Source organism: Pelophylax lessonae, assembly GCF_965119305.1.
Source record: "Pelophylax lessonae genome assembly, chromosome: 10".
Lineage (NCBI taxonomy): Eukaryota > Metazoa > Chordata > Amphibia > Anura > Ranidae > Pelophylax > Pelophylax lessonae.
The window spans coordinates 33447011-33465129 of record NC_138777.1 but is presented as its reverse complement, the minus strand read 5'-3'; the positions used below and the strand labels follow the sequence as shown (position 1 = coordinate 33465129).

Genomic DNA, 18119 nt, shown 5'->3' with positions numbered 1-18119 from the left:
AGAAAAGCAGACGAAGGCATTATCAGCAGGAATACTAATGTGGACCTGAATTTAAAAAAAGTGAAGTGCTTTTTTGTAAGAAACATCTAGAACTGCTAATTGTACCTAAATAGCGCCCTGAGAAAATGTACCCTCTGTCTTGAATCCCTCCTGTAGCACTACTCCCATGGGAGCTGCTGAGTGTGGATTCCCCTGGGTTACCATTAGCAACAGTAAAACTGAAAGTTGAAAGGATTAAAAGAGGTGCATGGAAGCCAGCCAGCCCCCAATTTTATTAAATTAGAGATGGAGGCGCTGTCCTTTACAGGCCAATGCCTCATATAAAGTCCCAATCTGTGTTTTACACTGCATCTGCCAAGGGGATGGAGGTGTAATGCTTCTCAGCTGGTCCTTTTCAGTTTGTACCATGGCTACAACGTTGCTATTAGATTTTTGATATATTAGACCAGTCATAGATGGGAGCAGGTTGGGAGAGGTTTGGGCTGCCTCCCTTCCACCTGTCTACCATCTATCCATTAGCAACCATGTGCTTCCATTGTGAAGACACTTAAAATAGAAAGTGTTAGGACTGCAGGTAACACAGGGTGCTGTGTAGTGGCCCTGCGTGTGATTATGAGTAAGCGACCTACAGCATCGTGAAACGCGTCAACCGGACACGTCTGTTTTTTACACTGTCTGTCTACTTTATTTGAGGAATAAAGAAACCTTTGATTTCATCATTATACCTTGAGTGCGGTCTCAAACTTGGATTGCTTCCATTGTGAAGACACTTAAAATAGAAAGTGTTAGGACTGCAGGTAACACAGGGTGCTGTGTAGTGGCCCTGCAGCTTACACATGCGTTTGCAAATGCGTGTCAACTAAACCCCTGTTCTTTATATCATGAGACAGGTCTACTTAGTTGGTGGCAGACTGGAGGGTGAGTACATTAGACTGGGGGCTGGCTGGCTTCCATGCACCTCTTTTAATCCTTTCAACTTTCATTTTTTTCTGATACAGGGATGGAGACGCTGGGCATTACCTGCTGGTGTCTCACTTAAAGTCCCACATAGCCTACATTTTTCACCATTAGCAACAGTAGACCATTCTGACATGTTTCCAAGTGTTTTTACCTCAGACAAGGACCAGTCCAGTTTCTTTGGTTTTTATGTTTTATTAGGAACTTGGATAGGAGAAGGGATGAGTGGGATACTCCAATTAAATAGAACTATGCACAATATGCTGGGACGCTGGTTAACACTGTTCGAGCTAGTCACGGCTAGGCCGCTTACTTTACTTTGCCTTTAACTGTGAAAGAGTCCTTTTAGCTTCCTAAGGCACTCCTTTCCTGAGGTAACTGTCCTTTATAGAAGACTGCACTGCTGAGCAACTTCAGGGCCCTTCCTGGCTCACCCTTTACCCTCTTATCTTCAGGGCTTAACCACTTGGCACTCCCTTTACTGTATCACTCTGGGTTAGCTGACTTCTGGATCCCCTTGACCCCTCTGGAGTTGTCCCCTCTCTAAGGCAGACCCCTGGGCCGATGCTTGAGTACTCACGATACTGTTTTCCAGAAGTATTCTGCCCAGCAGCTCCACTTGGTCAGCACACACTGGATCCTTCTGCAGCACAGCTCAACCCCTGGTCCCTGGGCCGACCGCCTGGCCACCTTCCTCAGCAACAGGAGGAGAGACAGCCGTCACCCTCCTCCTGGGACCTGGCTTCCCACCCAAAGACCCTCTGTCACATGCTCCTTCCGGATTTATTCCCAATACCAGGATGCATTGCAGCAATGCCCACCCACTGGGACAGTCATAAACCCTGGTGTGCTATTGGCTAGATTTCCTCCACTGTCCAACAAGGTCCCTCATTGGATACAGTGGGGAGACTCAACAGGTCACACCTGGAAGCATGTGACAGGCTAACTAACAGATCAGACCCTCCTCATAAGCAGAACAGGGTCACATATATGCTTTGCATACCTACCTAGGAGGGTGCTACACTCCTAAAAAACAACAGTGCACTTCTTGTGCTTTGAACCTCACAGTTGTATATCTTCAGTGTGAAATCAACTAAGGCACTGCTTACTCTGACTGCTAGTCTCAACAGACCTGGAGTGAGATTTGGTGATGTCTCTATTGTGCTGCTCACTGTTCTCTTTACCGGAGAGAAATCTATGGTTCTCTTCCTCTTCTAATGCAGCTTGATTATTCCTATCAGTCATCAGACCACCAGTAATCAGGGAGGCAGCTCTGACATAAGGAAGGGAAGCCTTCTCCTTTTGCAAGATGGCTACTACCACATAGAGACAGAGGAAAACTTGTTGCGCTATTTTTTGGGTTCTGCTTCAGTGATAACTCACCCTGTACCTGCCTCGCTGGGACTCTTCTGGGCAATTACACCATCCCCAGCCCTCTCCCTGCCCTCAGGAAGCAAAACATCCCCTTAGGGCACACACATACGCTCCCAGGTCCTGGCAGCACAAGGGGACACTTTCCCATGGGCTTCCCCTCATTTTGTGCCATTCCATGTGGTGGGCAGGTCCTAACAACTCACTAGCCAATCAGAATCCATCTTGCCTGGCGGTAGTCAATCGAGTTCTCCTTTCTGCTGCAGCCAGTGAAAGTCTTCCTAGGCTCTCCTTTCTCTATCCCCGTGCCCTGGTATTGGCAGGGAGAGCAACAAAGCTGGAGCTGGAGAAACATTCTGCTGGGTGGCTTAAAGGTGCCTAGCCCTGTGATACACATTATAGGTCACTGATAGAGAAAAGAACATTTGCAGGGAGCCTACAGGCAACACTGGTGACCAGTCCTTTGTCATCTGCCTTTTTTGGCATATTTTCAGATCTATTTTCACCACTTGCCAACTGCGCTATAGCCGAATGACAGCTACAGAGTGGTCATCCAATTCTGGTAGGGCGTCTATTGACATTCTCCCAGAACCTCACCCCCACGCGCCTGCTTGGGTGCGCACCCAGCGCACTCTGTGATCACTGTGTCCTTCAGACACAGCTGATCACAGATTGGGGTAAAGGACCAATCACAGCTGATCATAATGTAAATACACTTGCCGGTTATCGGCATTTCTTTCCTCACGCTGTCACAGCTTGAGGACAGAAGAGTCGGTAACTGGCAAGTATGAAAGGGGACATCTACACTGATGATGATGATCAGTGCAGCCCCAACAGTGCCCATCAATGCTGCCTATCAGTTCTTATCAGTGCCCATCGGTGCCGCCTATCAGTGCCCTTCAGTGCTGCCTATTAGTGCCCATCAGTTTCGCTTATCAGTGTCCATCAGTGTTGCATTTCAGTAAAGCCCCACCAGTGTCACCTCACCATTGCCCATCTGTGCTGCTTTATCAGTGCCCATCAGTGCAGCCTATCAGTGACCATCTGTGCCGCCTATCAGTGCCACCTCATCAGTGCCCATCAGTGCTGTCTATCAGTGTCCATCAGTGCAACCTTATCAGCACACATCAGTATAGAAGAAAAATTTCCTGTTCGTTTTATATAATTTTCTCAAAATATTTGGTCACTTTTTGTTTGTTGAGCAAAACATAAAAAAACCCAGCAGTGATTCAAATACCACCAAAGTGCCATCAGTGCTGCCAATCAGTGTCACCTATCAGTGCCCATCAGTACTGCCTATCAGTGCCCTTCAGTGCTGCTTATTAGTGCCCATCAGTGTTGCATATCAGTACAGCCCCAGCAGTGCCTCCTCATAAGTGCCCTATCAGCGCCGCCTCATCAGTGCCTATCAGTGCAGCCTATCTGTGCCCATCAGTGCCGCCTATTAGCGCCGCCTCATCAGTGCACCCTATCTGTGCCTATCAGTGCTTCCTATCAGTGCCCATCAGTGCAGTCTCATCAGCGCACATCAGTAAAGGAGAACAATTACCTGTTTACAAAATTGTATAACGTTAACTTTTTTTTTTTCAAAATATTTGGTCACTTTTTGTTTTTTTCAGCAAAAATTTAAAAGCCAGCAGTGGTTAAAATACCACCAAAAGAAAGCTCTATTTGAGTGAATAAAATTATAAAATTGTCATATGAGTACAGCATGACCGCGCAATTGTCATTCAAAATGTGACAATGCTGAAAGCTGAAAATTGGCCTGGGCAGGAAGGGGGTGAAAGTGCCCGGCAGGCAAGTGGTTAAAGAGGTTTTAAACTCATTAAACTTTTTTTTTTTTTCCCCCAACCTGAAAGAGAAACACATAATGAGCTAGTATGCTCGCATACTAGCTCATTATGAAATACTTACCTTAGAACGAGCCACCGCCTTGCTGCCTGCTTACCTGTAAGTCGGACGACATGTTCAATAGCCCGTCTTCCGGGATCGCGGCATCTGGCCATCTGATTGACCGGACCCGCGATTACGTCACTCCCGCGCAGGCGCGCGGGAGCCGACAGTCACGGCACGGGGCTCTGAAGGAACGGCACCAGTGGCCGTTCCTTCAGAGCGCATGCGCCAGTGATGTCACTGGATGCATCTAAGGTAAATATCTCCTAAACGGTGCAAGTTTAGGAGATAAAAGGGATTGTATACCAGCGCTATGGAGTTGTACTGAATCAGGCTCAAATGGTGGTGTAAGCTGCCTCCAACCTACCTCTGAGGCAGTAAAATAGAAAAAATGCAAAAAAAGTTGGACCCGGCGCTACCACTTTAAATCGTGCATGTGCAAATTAGAAAAGTGCATATAGTGCTAAAGTGCACCCAATAAAATATAAAATATAAAATATATGTATAGTATATAAAGTGCTACGTGCTATTTATGGGCTGTGCTTAGTGTGCCACATTGTAAACATCATATGTTGTACATATAAAGTGCCGAGTGCTGATAAAGCCAAGAACCACGTGTAGTGATTAAGGAGACAAATAAACAAGCAAAGTTATGGCGTTGGTGGATGCCCCACCAAAAACACCGCTGCTTACCGCACTCTCTCGGCCAATGCCTCGACACTTCCTGGTCACTAGAATAAAGGATAAGCCTCCATTGCGTAGCATATGTTATGTCAACCAAAATAACGTAGCATCCACTCACAGTTAGGGAGTTCACTTTCAGCTTGAGAGGTGTTCGCCGGACCGCTTCCGCGTTCCACCGGCTCAAACCACCGTTCCCGGAAGTGACGTATTGACGTACACAAACCACGCCCTACGCGTTTCGTCATACGACGTCATCTGGAGCGTGCCATCCATCACTCCTCCCGGTCTTTTTATAGGCTGGGATGCCGCCATCTTGGTGTACCAAGTTTGAGGCCGAACGCGGCGGCCATCTTGGTGCACCTATCCCGTAGCCTAATGATCTTTATTCATCATGTGAACTCCCTTCATGCTGTGTTTGCCGTACATATAAAACCATAAACTTTATTAAAACAACAAGTACGACTAAACTTAAATGCCTATTGGTAATTAAAATGGGATGAAAAATAATTTATAAAAAAGAGATGTGCTAAAGGTGATGTGTCTGGCTTAATCGGTAGTGAGCCGATGTCCAGTAGTGCCGTGATATAAATAAATAAAAGAATACTTATTAGATATTTTTATTGAGTGACAATGTGATCTAGTGATGTGTGTGGGTTACACTTAGTAAGTACGTGGGCCGATGTGTCTGCGCAGATGGTGCTAGACTATAAAGAAGAAAGTGCCCATACATGTACCAATCTAATCGGTGAGATAGAAATCGTGCTGAAAAAGAATTTTCGTGCTGAAAAAAATTTCTTTTTCTGTTGTTTTAAAACAAGTACAAAAACAGGTTCTTCCATGAGTCCATCCGCTGAAATGTAGGTCCATGTTTTTGTGAACTTCCAAAAAAATAGTAAAAAATATAAAATTAAAATAGGTGAATATACCAATCTCTTATACATCCAGGCTTCTCCAGAGGACCCAAATAATGTTATGCGGGAAAAAACATATAGATTATAAATGCTCCAAGGTAGGTAAAAAATATATATATATATATTACCTAAAGATATGTGGAAAAATATATATAAAAAATATATATATATAAAAATATATATATAAAATGTAAAAATTGTATCTTTAAAAACAAGTTTCTTTAAAACCAAGGAGCTGTGATACAAGTAAGAGAGGACTGAATTCCTTAAAAACCTAAAAACCTAAAAAACCCAAAAAACCCTCAATGAGGGCCTATAGGGAGGTTAAAAGGATTAAAGGAGAATCAAAAGGAGAATCAAACCAGGGGGGCACAAGCCTTAAAAGGTTAAAAATCAGTAATAAAACAGTTCAGATCTATGTCAATGTTCAAGCCTTTTGGTTGAAGGGTCTGCATCTGATATATCCACTTCGTTTCGTTTCTTGATACATCTATTTTCTTGTTACTTCCTCTCCAGTTGTTTTTTATTTTATCAATAGCGTAAAATACCATTACGGTGGGGTCTTGGGAATGGTGAAACTTGAAGTGTCGTGACAGACTATGCTTGTCAAACCCTTTTCTGATATTCTTTACATGCTCCCTGATGCGGACAAATAGGGGTCTGGTGGTGCGGCCTACATACTGTAATTTACAGGGACATTCCACCACATAGGTGACATGAGTGCTTGTACATGTGATGGTTTCCTTTATTTCATATGTTTTTCCTGTACTATGTGCCATAAAGGAAGTTGTTTTTCTTCTCTTTTCCTTAGATGTTCTACATGGGAGACATTTTCCGCACCTAAAGAAGCCCTTTAGGCTGGTTGGAAGGTTTATTTGCTTAGGAGGATCAACAACATTGTGCACCAGCCGGTTCCTAAGGTTTGGTGCTTTTCTATATATGAAAGTTGGTTTTGCAGGGAGGATGTCTCTAAGTGTTGCATCTGCCTGTAGGATAGGCCAATGTTTTCTCACAATTTTCTCTAAGGCCTTATGTTGGGTATTGTATCCCGTTAGAAATGCAAACTCGGTGTTTTTGTTATTCCCGTTACCTTTATTTGGCGCATCCTTGATCAGATCTTCTCTGTTCATTTTCTCTACTATTTTCTTGATGTTAGTTAACTCATTCCTTTTATACCCTTTCTCCACAAACCTGTCGATTAATAATTCTGCTTGTGTTTCGAAGTCTCTAATATCGCTGCAATTCCTTCTGATTCTCATCAGTTGCCCTTTGGGGATGTTTCCCAGCCACTTCGGATGATGGCAGCTGCTTTTAGGAATGTATCCGTTTCGATCGGTTTTTTTAAAAAACGTTTTACTGCTTAGTCTTCCATCCTTTTTTGTTAATTCCAGATCCAGAAATGCAATATGTTCATGGTGAAAGGTTCCTGAAAAAGTGATGCCATATATATTCATATTGATTTCGTCAAAGAATTCCCGCAGGGATTGCTCACTTCCCTTCCACACAATGATGATATCATCGATATATCGACGGTAATACTTCAGATTATTCCTTGGTATACTGAAAACTTGTTCCTCCTCCCATTTTTGCATAAACACATTTGCTACGCTGGGGGCATACTTAGCCCCCATAGCTACTCCTTTTTTCTGGACAAAGTAATTACCCTTATACCAGAAATAGTTTGATTCCATCGCTGTTTTTAATCCTTCCAGTATATATCCAATCTGCGTCTCCTTCATGTCTGTGTGGGCATGCAGGGCCCAATCTACCGCTTGTAAACCATCTTTTTGTTTGATATTAGTATAGAGGGAGTTTACATCTATTGTGACCAAGATGTCACTTTCCTCTATTTCTAGATCTTTTATTTCTGCTAGCAATTGTTTGCTGTCCCTCAGATAGGACTTTCCTACTGGGACCAAAGGCTGTAGGAACTGGTCCAAATATTCCCCTAGCCTTGAATGCACTGAATTAATTCCGCTTACGATGGGGCGGCCTGGTGGCTTCTTGTCATCTTTATGTATCTTTGGAATGTAGTAAATTTACTACATTCCGAAGATACATAAAGATGACAAGAAGCCACCAGGCCGCCCCATCGTAAGCGAAATTAATTCAGTGCATTCAAGGCTAGGGGAATATTTGGACCAGTTCCTACAGCCTTTGGTCCCAGTAGGAAAGTCCTATCTGAGGGACAGCAAACAATTGCTAGCAGAAATAAAAGATCTAGAAATAGAGGAAAGTGACATCTTGGTCACAATAGATGTAAACTCCCTCTATACTAATATCAAACAAAAAGATGGTTTACAAGCGGTAGATTGGGCCCTGCATGCCCACACAGACATGAAGGAGACGCAGATTGGATATATACTGGAAGGATTAAAAACAGCGATGGAATCAAACTATTTCTGGTATAAGGGTAATTACTTTGTCCAGAAAAAAGGAGTAGCTATGGGGGCTAAGTATGCCCCCAGCGTAGCAAATGCGTTTATGCAAAAATGGGAGGAGGAACAAGTTTTCAGTATACCAAGGAATAATCTGAAGTATTACCGTCGATATATCGATGATATCATCATTGTGTGGAAGGGAAGTGAGCAATCCCTGCGGGAATTCTTTGACGAAATCAATATGAATATATATGGCATCACTTTTTCAGGAACCTTTCACCATGAACATATTGCATTTCTGGATCTGGAATTAACAAAAAAGGATGGAAGACTAAGCAGTAAAACGTTTTTTAAAAAAACTGATCGAAACGGATACATTCCTAAAAGCAGCTGCCATCATCCGAAGTGGCTGGGAAACATCCCCAAAGGGCAACTGATGAGAATCAGAAGGAATTGCAGCGATATTAGAGACTTCGAAACACAAGCAGAATTATTAATCGACAGGTTTGTGGAGAAAGGGTATAAAAGGAATGAGTTAACTAACATCAAGAAAATAGTAGAGAAAATGAACAGAGAAGATCTGATCAAGGATGCGCCAAATAAAGGTAACGGGAATAACAAAAACACCGAGTTTGCATTTCTAACGGGATACAATACCCAACATAAGGCCTTAGAGAAAATTGTGAGAAAACATTGGCCTATCCTACAGGCAGATGCAACACTTAGAGACATCCTCCCTGCAAAACCAACTTTCATATATAGAAAAGCACCAAACCTTAGGAACCGGCTGGTGCACAATGTTGTTGATCCTCCTAAGCAAATAAACCTTCCAACCAGCCTAAAGGGCTTCTTTAGGTGCGGAAAATGTCTCCCATGTAGAACATCTAAGGAAAAGAGAAGAAAAACAACTTCCTTTATGGCACATAGTACAGGAAAAACATATGAAATAAAGGAAACCATCACATGTACAAGCACTCATGTCACCTATGTGGTGGAATGTCCCTGTAAATTACAGTATGTAGGCCGCACCACCAGACCCCTATTTGTCCGCATCAGGGAGCATGTAAAGAATATCAGAAAAGGGTTTGACAAGCATAGTCTGTCACGACACTTCAAGTTTCACCATTCCCAAGACCCCACCGTAATGGTATTTTACGCTATTGATAAAATAAAAAACAACTGGAGAGGAAGTAACAAGAAAATAGATGTATCAAGGAACGAAACGAAGTGGATATATCAGATGCAGACCCTTCAACCAAAAGGCTTGAACATTGACATAGATCTGAACTGTTTTATTACTGATTTTTAACCTTTTAAGGCTTGTGCCCCCCTGGTTTGATTCTCCTTTTGATTCTCCTTTAATCCTTTTAACCTCCCTATAGGCCCTCATTGAGGGTTTTTTGGGTTTTTTAGGTTTTTAGGTTTTTAAGGAATTCAGTCCTCTCTTACTTGTATCACAGCTCCTTGGTTTTAAAGAAACTTGTTTTTAAAGATACAATTTTTACATTTTATATATATATTTTTATATATATATATTTTTTATATATATTTTTCCACATATCTTTAGGTAATATATATATATATATTTTTTACCTACCTTGGAGCATTTATAATCTATATGTTTTTTCCCGCATAACATTATTTGGGTCCTCTGGAGAAGCCTGGATGTATAAGAGATTGGTATATTCACCTATTTTAATTTTATATTTTTTACTATTTTTTTGGAAGTTCACAAAAACATGGACCTACATTTCAGCGGATGGACTCATGGAAGAACCTGTTTTTGTACTTGTTTTAAAACAACAGAAAAAGAAATTTTTTTCAGCACGAAAATTCTTTTTCAGCACGATTTCTATCTCACCGATTAGATTGGTACATGTATGGGCACTTTCTTCTTTATAGTCTAGCACCATCTGCGCAGACACATCGGCCCACGTACTTACTAAGTGTAACCCACACACATCACTAGATCACATTGTCACTCAATAAAAATATCTAATAAGTATTCTTTTATTTATTTATATCACGGCACTACTGGACATCGGCTCACTACCGATTAAGCCAGACACATCACCTTTAGCACATCTCTTTTTTATAAATTATTTTTCATCCCATTTTAATTACCAATAGGCATTTAAGTTTAGTCGTACTTGTTGTTTTAATAAAGTTTATGGTTTTATATGTACGGCAAACACAGCATGAAGGGAGTTCACATGATGAATAAAGATCATTAGGCTACGGGATAGGTGCACCAAGATGGCCGCCGCGTTCGGCCTCAAACTTGGTACACCAAGATGGCGGCATCCCAGCCTATAAAAAGACCGGGAGGAGTGATGGATGGCACGCTCCAGATGACGTCGTATGACGAAACGCGTAGGGCGTGGTTTGTGTACGTCAATACGTCACTTCCGGGAACGGTGGTTTGAGCCGGTGGAACGCGGAAGCGGTCCGGCGAACACCTCTCAAGCTGAAAGTGAACTCCCTAACTGTGAGTGGATGCTACGTTATTTTGGTTGACATAACATATGCTACGCAATGGAGGCTTATCCTTTATTCTAGTGACCAGGAAGTGTCGAGGCATTGGCCGAGAGAGTGCGGTAAGCAGCGGTGTTTTTGGTGGGGCATCCACCAACGCCATAACTTTGCTTGTTTATTTGTCTCCTTAATCACTACACGTGGTTCTTGGCTTTATCAGCACTCGGCACTTTATATGTACAACATATGATGTTTACAATGTGGCACACTAAGCACAGCCCATAAATAGCACGTAGCACTTTATATACTATACATATATTTTATATTTTATATTTTATTGGGTGCACTTTAGCACTATATGCACTTTTCTAATTTGCACATGCACGATTTAAAGTGGTAGCGCCGGGTCCAACTTTTTTTGCATTTTTTCTCTTTTTCCAAGTTTAGGAGATATTTACTGTACCTATAGGTAAGCCTTATCATAGGCTTACCTATAGGTAAAAGTTGCAGAGGAGGGTTTACTTCCTCTTTAAGTAATAAATATCAGCAAGTGTTAACACTTACCTAGCGAGAAAGATGAAACAATATATCCAATACTCTCCTCATTAACTGATTTTATTTGCACCTTAACATCATAAGCCTCTTCAGAGAGCAACAATCCCATCTAATACATCGTTTCTTTTTACATACATCCTAATCTTCCCCTTCTGGAGTACCTCTGGATTACACGAGCAGAAGAGCTGCACTTCGCTCCAGGAGATCCCAGCATGACGCTAACATATGATTGAACGCTGGCGAAAAGTGATACCTCAGCGGCGGATTAATTAGTCAAACCTTTACTTCTTTTCAAATGATCTCTCTGCGTTCGTGCCCTGAAGCCTCTCTGGCTGCTGGGTTATTGAATAAGCTTGTCGTAGTGAAATGCCCGGGGCAAAAAAGACTTAATGCTACCTGCCGGGGTTGTATAACACGGGCCGTGCATCGTCACCATAGATGGAGACTCGGGGAAAGTTTGCTGTGCGTATTGAGGTCAGCCTCGCAGCGTAATATTGAGCTGTTGTTGGTGTAATAACAGAGCGGCTTGCTGATACGAAGGCAAGGACCGCCTGTAGAGACGAGGCTAAATTGAAGAGAGATGACACAATACATTACTTCCTCTTAGGACATACTGCAAGTCGCGCACAGATTCTATTTATTTTTTATTTTTTTGCAGGCTCAGAATAAAATGTAATTTAACGCTTCCTATACTGGCCTTGAGGGGTGGAAAAAACCGTTGTAAGAAAACAGCAATTATAAAATTATTTTTATAATTCCTTGTGCACACTTGAGCTCAAAAACGCTGCTTTTACAGGCGTTTGAGGTTTTTTTTTTTTTTCGCACCTCTAAATGTCCCTCCATGTTAGCCTACTTGCCCTTGCACACATAGGCGTTTACAGGTGTAGCAAGGTTTCTAGGCCTATGGCCTTATGTGGGTCTGTCAGAATACCATACCCTATCAGAATTCCATACCTCCGTCATTTCCGGTTGCGGATCAGCTGTGGCTTTGTCATGAATCAGCTGTAGCCGCGTCACAAGTCATACTGCGCATGCGCAGAATAGGTAGGGCATTTTGATAACATCATAAGGGTCAGGCAAAAGTCCTAGTGTGCATGTGCCGGCGCATACGCACCAACGGGTCGGGCAGCGGGATCTCTGATAACAAACATCCATCTGATCTCCATGGACCACACTGCACTGACCCGACACTACGCCGAGCCGACACTGCAGCGACCCGACAATCCAATCTCCATGCCCCACACTGCCCCAACCCAACAAAAAGACAGACAGTGGGCGTGCGCGTGTGGGTAGGGAATAGGACTGTCCCATTGTCTGCTCGGCGCAGTGTATGCCATGGAGATCGGATGGATGTCTGTTATAAGAGATGCCGCTACCCGATCTGTTGGTGCGCATGCGCCCGCTCAAGCTTAGTAGGACTTTTGCCTCACCCCCTTACGATGTTATCAAATTTCCCTAGCTATTCCGCGCATGCGCAGTAGGACGTGTGACGCGGCTACAGCTGGTGCATGACGAGCCCGCACCGGAAATGACATAGGTAGGGAAATCTGATGGGGTAGGGTTTTCTGATAGAACACCGGTACTCTTTCCAGCCCATGTGAGCTGTGACCCTGGGTGTGACAACTGAAGCAGCGACAACTCCGGCATCTTTGTTTGTGGTTTTTATTGGAATAAAGGGGATGGCAGAAGGGAATGAGTGCGATACTCCTTGAGGCTTAAACTAATTATCATTGGGACTTTACTTCTGAAATGCCCGTTGGCGCTTCCATGACGCCAGCCGGCGCCAGCCACCGCTCACTGACACTGAGAACACTCTGTAGAACAGAAGAAGTGCTGAATCCTTGACTTATAGTCCAGAAGATCCAAGACTGAGAACTGTAGAACTCCTGACACTGTTGCACTGTGAAAGTCATTGAATACTTTCCCCCGCCTGGCACAGCTTGAGGTAGTATATTGTAGAACTCTGGGTAACTGTCACTTTAACTGGCACTCTCTGTGCAATTCAGAACCCAAACTGCAGGTGCCCCCTTTCACCTTGAACTCTTCAGGGTCCACTGACTATGTACCCCCTCTGTAGCTTCAGGGTCCTCAACCTAGGTACCCCCTTTACAGCTAGCTGGCACTGGATCCCAGAACCTCTTCCGGAGTGGTCCTCTCTAACTTCAGGCAGACCCCCAGGGGCAATCCTCAGTACTCACAACCTGTGTAGGCTTTCCTGGGACTGGACCTCTCTCTCCGCAGGCTCTCGCACACAGGATCCCCTCAGCTCAACTCGGCACTCTCTGGACACTCAGGCGACACCCTGAGACATCCACCTTCCTCAGACAGGAGGAGAGACAGTTGCACTCTCCTTCCTGGGACTCTGCTCCCACCAAAGACACCGTGCCACACACTTCCCCCCCCAAAATTATACCCACTCCCAGAATCCTATGCAGCATAATCTGCCTTCTGGGGTAGTTACAAGCTGGGATGTGTCCCCTGATTGGGCTTCCCCCACTGCCCTATGAGAATCCTCTTACAGGAGCCAGTGGGGATACTTCTCCCCTAGCTAAATAAATCACAGCCCTGCTGTTAGGCAGACAAGGCCCACTATAGTTTTACCTAGCACCTACCCTTAGGGTGCTACACAGGCATTTAGAGGCAGAAAAAAAAAACATTGAAGTTGCATGACTAGGGTATAAAAGATGCTTTGCTCTCCCAACTGCTTGACCAACACTCCTCCACTAACCATTTTTCAAGAATAACCACACGAGACTCAGGATGGAGTACAATGGCCATAACAGCCTTTTTATTAACCCAGCCTTTTTCAATCAGGGTTCCCAGGCACACTGGAGTGCCTTGAGACTTCGTCAGGGGTGCCTTGGCAAAATGCCTAAAAATGAATCAAAAATTGTATATGAGCCAGCGGGTGGATGAAGCCTTCCTTTTAGTTACACAAAGCCACATGTTTTCATTATGCATCATTACAACTTTCCCAGATATTGGCATCCTAACAACCAATGATGTTATCAGTTGATAAGAAGGATGTCTGTTGCCTCCACAGCATCTTGTTTGACCCTCCTCTGCCTCTCTCCCTCACCATTGGGGGGCACATTAGCTGACTGATGGAAAGAAATTAAGGGAGAAGAGAAACATTGGAATACTATTCAGTACCAGTGTGCAAAAGTATATTTGCTTTAGAAGAAAAAAATCACCTCTAATGTTGGGTGTCCTGCATGTGTTGATGTTGCTGCATTAGGTAAAACTATCGGAATAGTCATTTCACATTGTAGAATGGGGTGCCTCAATACTGCCCATCATTTTAAAGGGTGCCTTGACTGAAAAAAGGTTGCGAAACATTGTATTAACCAGTGGCGGCCCATCCATTGGGGGCACAGGGGCGCTGGAGTGGCGCCCCCCCCCCCCCATCCAAGCATCCAGCCCCCTAATCTACATGCATGGATTCCAATAGTTTTTCTTTTTAAGTACCTAATCTAATAGGCTTCAAAAAAGGGTGGGCTCGGGGCGCAGAGCACTGGGGGGGGGGGGGGTGTTGGTTATGCTGCCCCCCCAAATTATCATGCGCCAGCCGCTGCTGGTGTTAACCAGATTATAAATAACTTATAAACATATCAACATATAAACATCCAGTACATTCTGCCAAAAATAGGAGTCACAAGGTCCTTGTGGCCATCAATTACTCGTACCCGCAACAAACACCAACTCAGAGACAAACAACTACACGCAGGTACCACTAACCATAATAATGGGAGCCGTACACAGGATGGGTCCCTACCAATGTACATATTCTTTATACTCAGAAAACCCATAGCAGGACCTTGTACCCCGTCATAGGACTCACAAGGTCCTTGTGGGCATCAACTACTTGTATCTGCGTGACCACTGAAATTTTTTTAGGCCTCCAGCTGCAACAAACACTGACTCAGGGATAAACAACTACACGCAGGTACCACCAACCATAATAATGGGAGCCGTACCAAGGATGGTTCCCTACAAATGTACATATTCTTTATATTCAGAAAACCCATAGCAGGACCTTGTATCCCGTCATAGGAGTCACAAGGTCCTTGAAGGCATCAACTACTTGTACCTGCATGACCACTGAAAATGTTTTATCCTCCAGCCGCAACAAACACTGACTCGGGGATAAACAACTACACGCAGGTACCACCAACCATAATAATGGGAGCTGTACCCAAGATGGGCCCCTACCAACGTACATTTTCTTTATACCCAAAAAACAAAAACTCATAACAGGACCTTGTACTCCGCCGGCTGCCATGACAGAATGTTCAAAAAACATTAATCCCCACTCACCATGAAACTCAATTAGGGCGGGAGGGAGGTCTGTTGTCCCAAACACTATTTCCCTTGACTGATGACTTCCAAGATCCTCCTACAGATCCACTTACCGTAGCCCAGGGGCGTACCTAGAGCATTTGGCAGCCGGGGCGGATCCTATATCTGGCATCCCCCCCCAGGCGTGCAGGCGACAAACCGCTCATTGACGTGTCACGTGTAGCGCCTCCACGCACTGCAGCCCGTAACCCAAAAGAGTCCTCCTTCCTCTGCTTCCCTCGGTGACCAGGCCCCTCCTCCTCTGCAAAAACGGCACCGACTGACCTGAGGCGCCAGACAGAAATACATGTAACTGGCAGTGGCACAATTACTGTGTGCTGCTGCCAGTGGCGTCACTAGGGTTGGTGTCACCTGGTACAACCATGGTGTCACCCCCCCCCAAAAAAAAATTATTTTCCTGTTTTCTGAAAGCGCGCAAAAGATGCAGCATGCAGGACTTTTGGTGCACTTTCAGAAAATGCAGGGAAAAAAACAACCTAAAAAATCTAAAGGACTGCAGTAATAACTGCAAGTAAAATGTAGGAAGGCGCCCTTTACATTACACAGCCCCCGTACCCCTGGACCCCTTCGCATTTCACAGCCCCCACCCCCCCCATAGAACCCCTTTACAATGCAGACCCCCCAATAGAACCCCTTTATAATACAAAGCCCCTGCCAATAGAACCCCTTTAAAATACAAAGCCCGCCAATAGAACCCCTTTACAATACAAAGCCCCCGCCAATAGAACGCCTTTACAATACAACCCCCCCAATAGAACCCCTTTACAATACAACCCCCCCAATAGAACCCCTTTACAATACAACCCCCCAAATAGAACCCCTTTACAATGCAGATCCCCCAATAGAACCCCTTTATAATACAAAGCCCCCGCCAATAGAACTCCTTTACAATAAACCCTCCCCCCAATAGAACCCCTTTACAATACAAAGCCCCCCATAGAACCCCTGTACAATACAACCCCCCCCAATAGAACCCCTTTACAATACAAACCCCCCCCCAATAGAACCCCTTTACAATACAACCCCCCCAATAGAACCCCTTTACAAAACAAACCCCCCCCCAATGGAACCCCTTTACAAAACAAAACCCCCCCAATGGAACCCCTTTATAATACAAAGCCCCACCAATAGAACCCCTTTACAATACAAAGCCCCCGCCAATAGAACCCCTTTACAATACAAAGCCCCCCCATAAAACCCCTTTACCATAAAACCCCCCAATAGAACCCCTTTACAATACAAACCCCCCCAATAGAACCCCTTTACAATACAAAGCCCCCCATAGAACCCCTTTACAATACAACCCCCCCATAGAACCCCTTTACAATACAAACCCCCCCCAATAGAACCCCTTTACAATACAAAGCTCCCCCCAATAGAACCCCTTTACAATACAACCCCCCCAATAGAACCCCTTTACAATGCAGACCCCCCAATTGAACCTCTTTACAATGCAGACCCCCCAAAATAGAACAACTTAACAATTCAAACCACCCCAACAGAGCCCCTTTACAATACATCCCCCCCAATAGAACCCCCTTACAATGCAATCGCCCGTACTGCTCCTACCTTATGCTTCATTCACATGTCAGCGTAGCGATCGCGGGCAGAATCACCGCGATTCTGCCCGCGATCAGGAAATCATTGCAAATTGCGGGATGCATGTGCATTGCCCGTGATTTGCAATAGCACTCCAAAACGCTGTGCGATGTTGCCGCGATTTGAGCGTGCCGAATCGCGGTAACATCACGCAAAAAAAAAAAAACGCAAGACGGAGGACGCCCAAAAAAGGCACAAGAGCTTCTTTGGGGCGTCATGCTTCCCAAATCGTGGCAACATCACACAGCGCTTGGGGTGCTATTGCAAATCATGGGCAACGCACATGCGTCCCGCGATTTGCAATGATTTCCTGATCGTGGGCAGAATCGCTGTGATTCTGCCCACGATCGCTGCGTGATTCTGCCCGCGATCGCTACGCTGACATGTGAATGAAGCCTTAGAGCAGAGGAGGAGGAACTGTTTAAAGCAGAGAACAGGAGACAGAGACTCACTGTCACTCACAAGCCCTGAATACACAGCGGTCAGCAGGAACTGACGAAGTTAACTGTGCTAGTTAATAAGCAGGTGATAGTTAATAAGCAGGTGATTGGTTGCTAGGTGGTCCTAGCAACCAATCGCCTTCTGATTAACTAACACAGTTAACTTCGGCAGCGATCGCTGTGTATTCAGGGTTCATGAGTGACGGTGAGTCTCTCTCTCCTGTTCTCTGCTTGAAACAGTTCCCCTCCTCCGTGCTCCTGTGTCAGTGAGCGGCGGAGGCAGTCTGGCGGCCGGCCCCGGGTGTCACCCTGGTGCTACCTGACACCCCCCTAATGTGTGGCACCCGGGGCGGACCGCCCCCCCTATTGGTACGCCACTGCTGCAGCCCCACCTTCTCCAGTCCTCCCCACCAATCACATAACTACTTCTAAAAGAATGCTTCCCACTGGCCAGAAGCCCTTTCCCTATGCCAACCCCTTTTTACCCTGTCATG

At 44.7% G+C, this 18119-nt stretch overlaps 1 protein-coding gene across 1 annotated transcript in view; it reads right to left on the bottom strand.

Annotated features, from left to right (window-relative positions):
- Positions 1-7447, bottom strand: part of LOC309565586 (embryonic protein UVS.2-like) — a gene marked incomplete at both ends in the record, with an annotated part of 190164 nt that extends 182717 nt beyond the window's left edge. The window contains one exon of the mRNA XM_082270539.1: positions 7309-7447. Within this exon, the coding sequence (XP_082126665.1) occupies positions 7309-7447 (139 nt within the window). The remainder of the gene's footprint in view (positions 1-7308) is intronic.
- Between the last annotated feature and the right edge of the window lie 10672 nt (positions 7448-18119).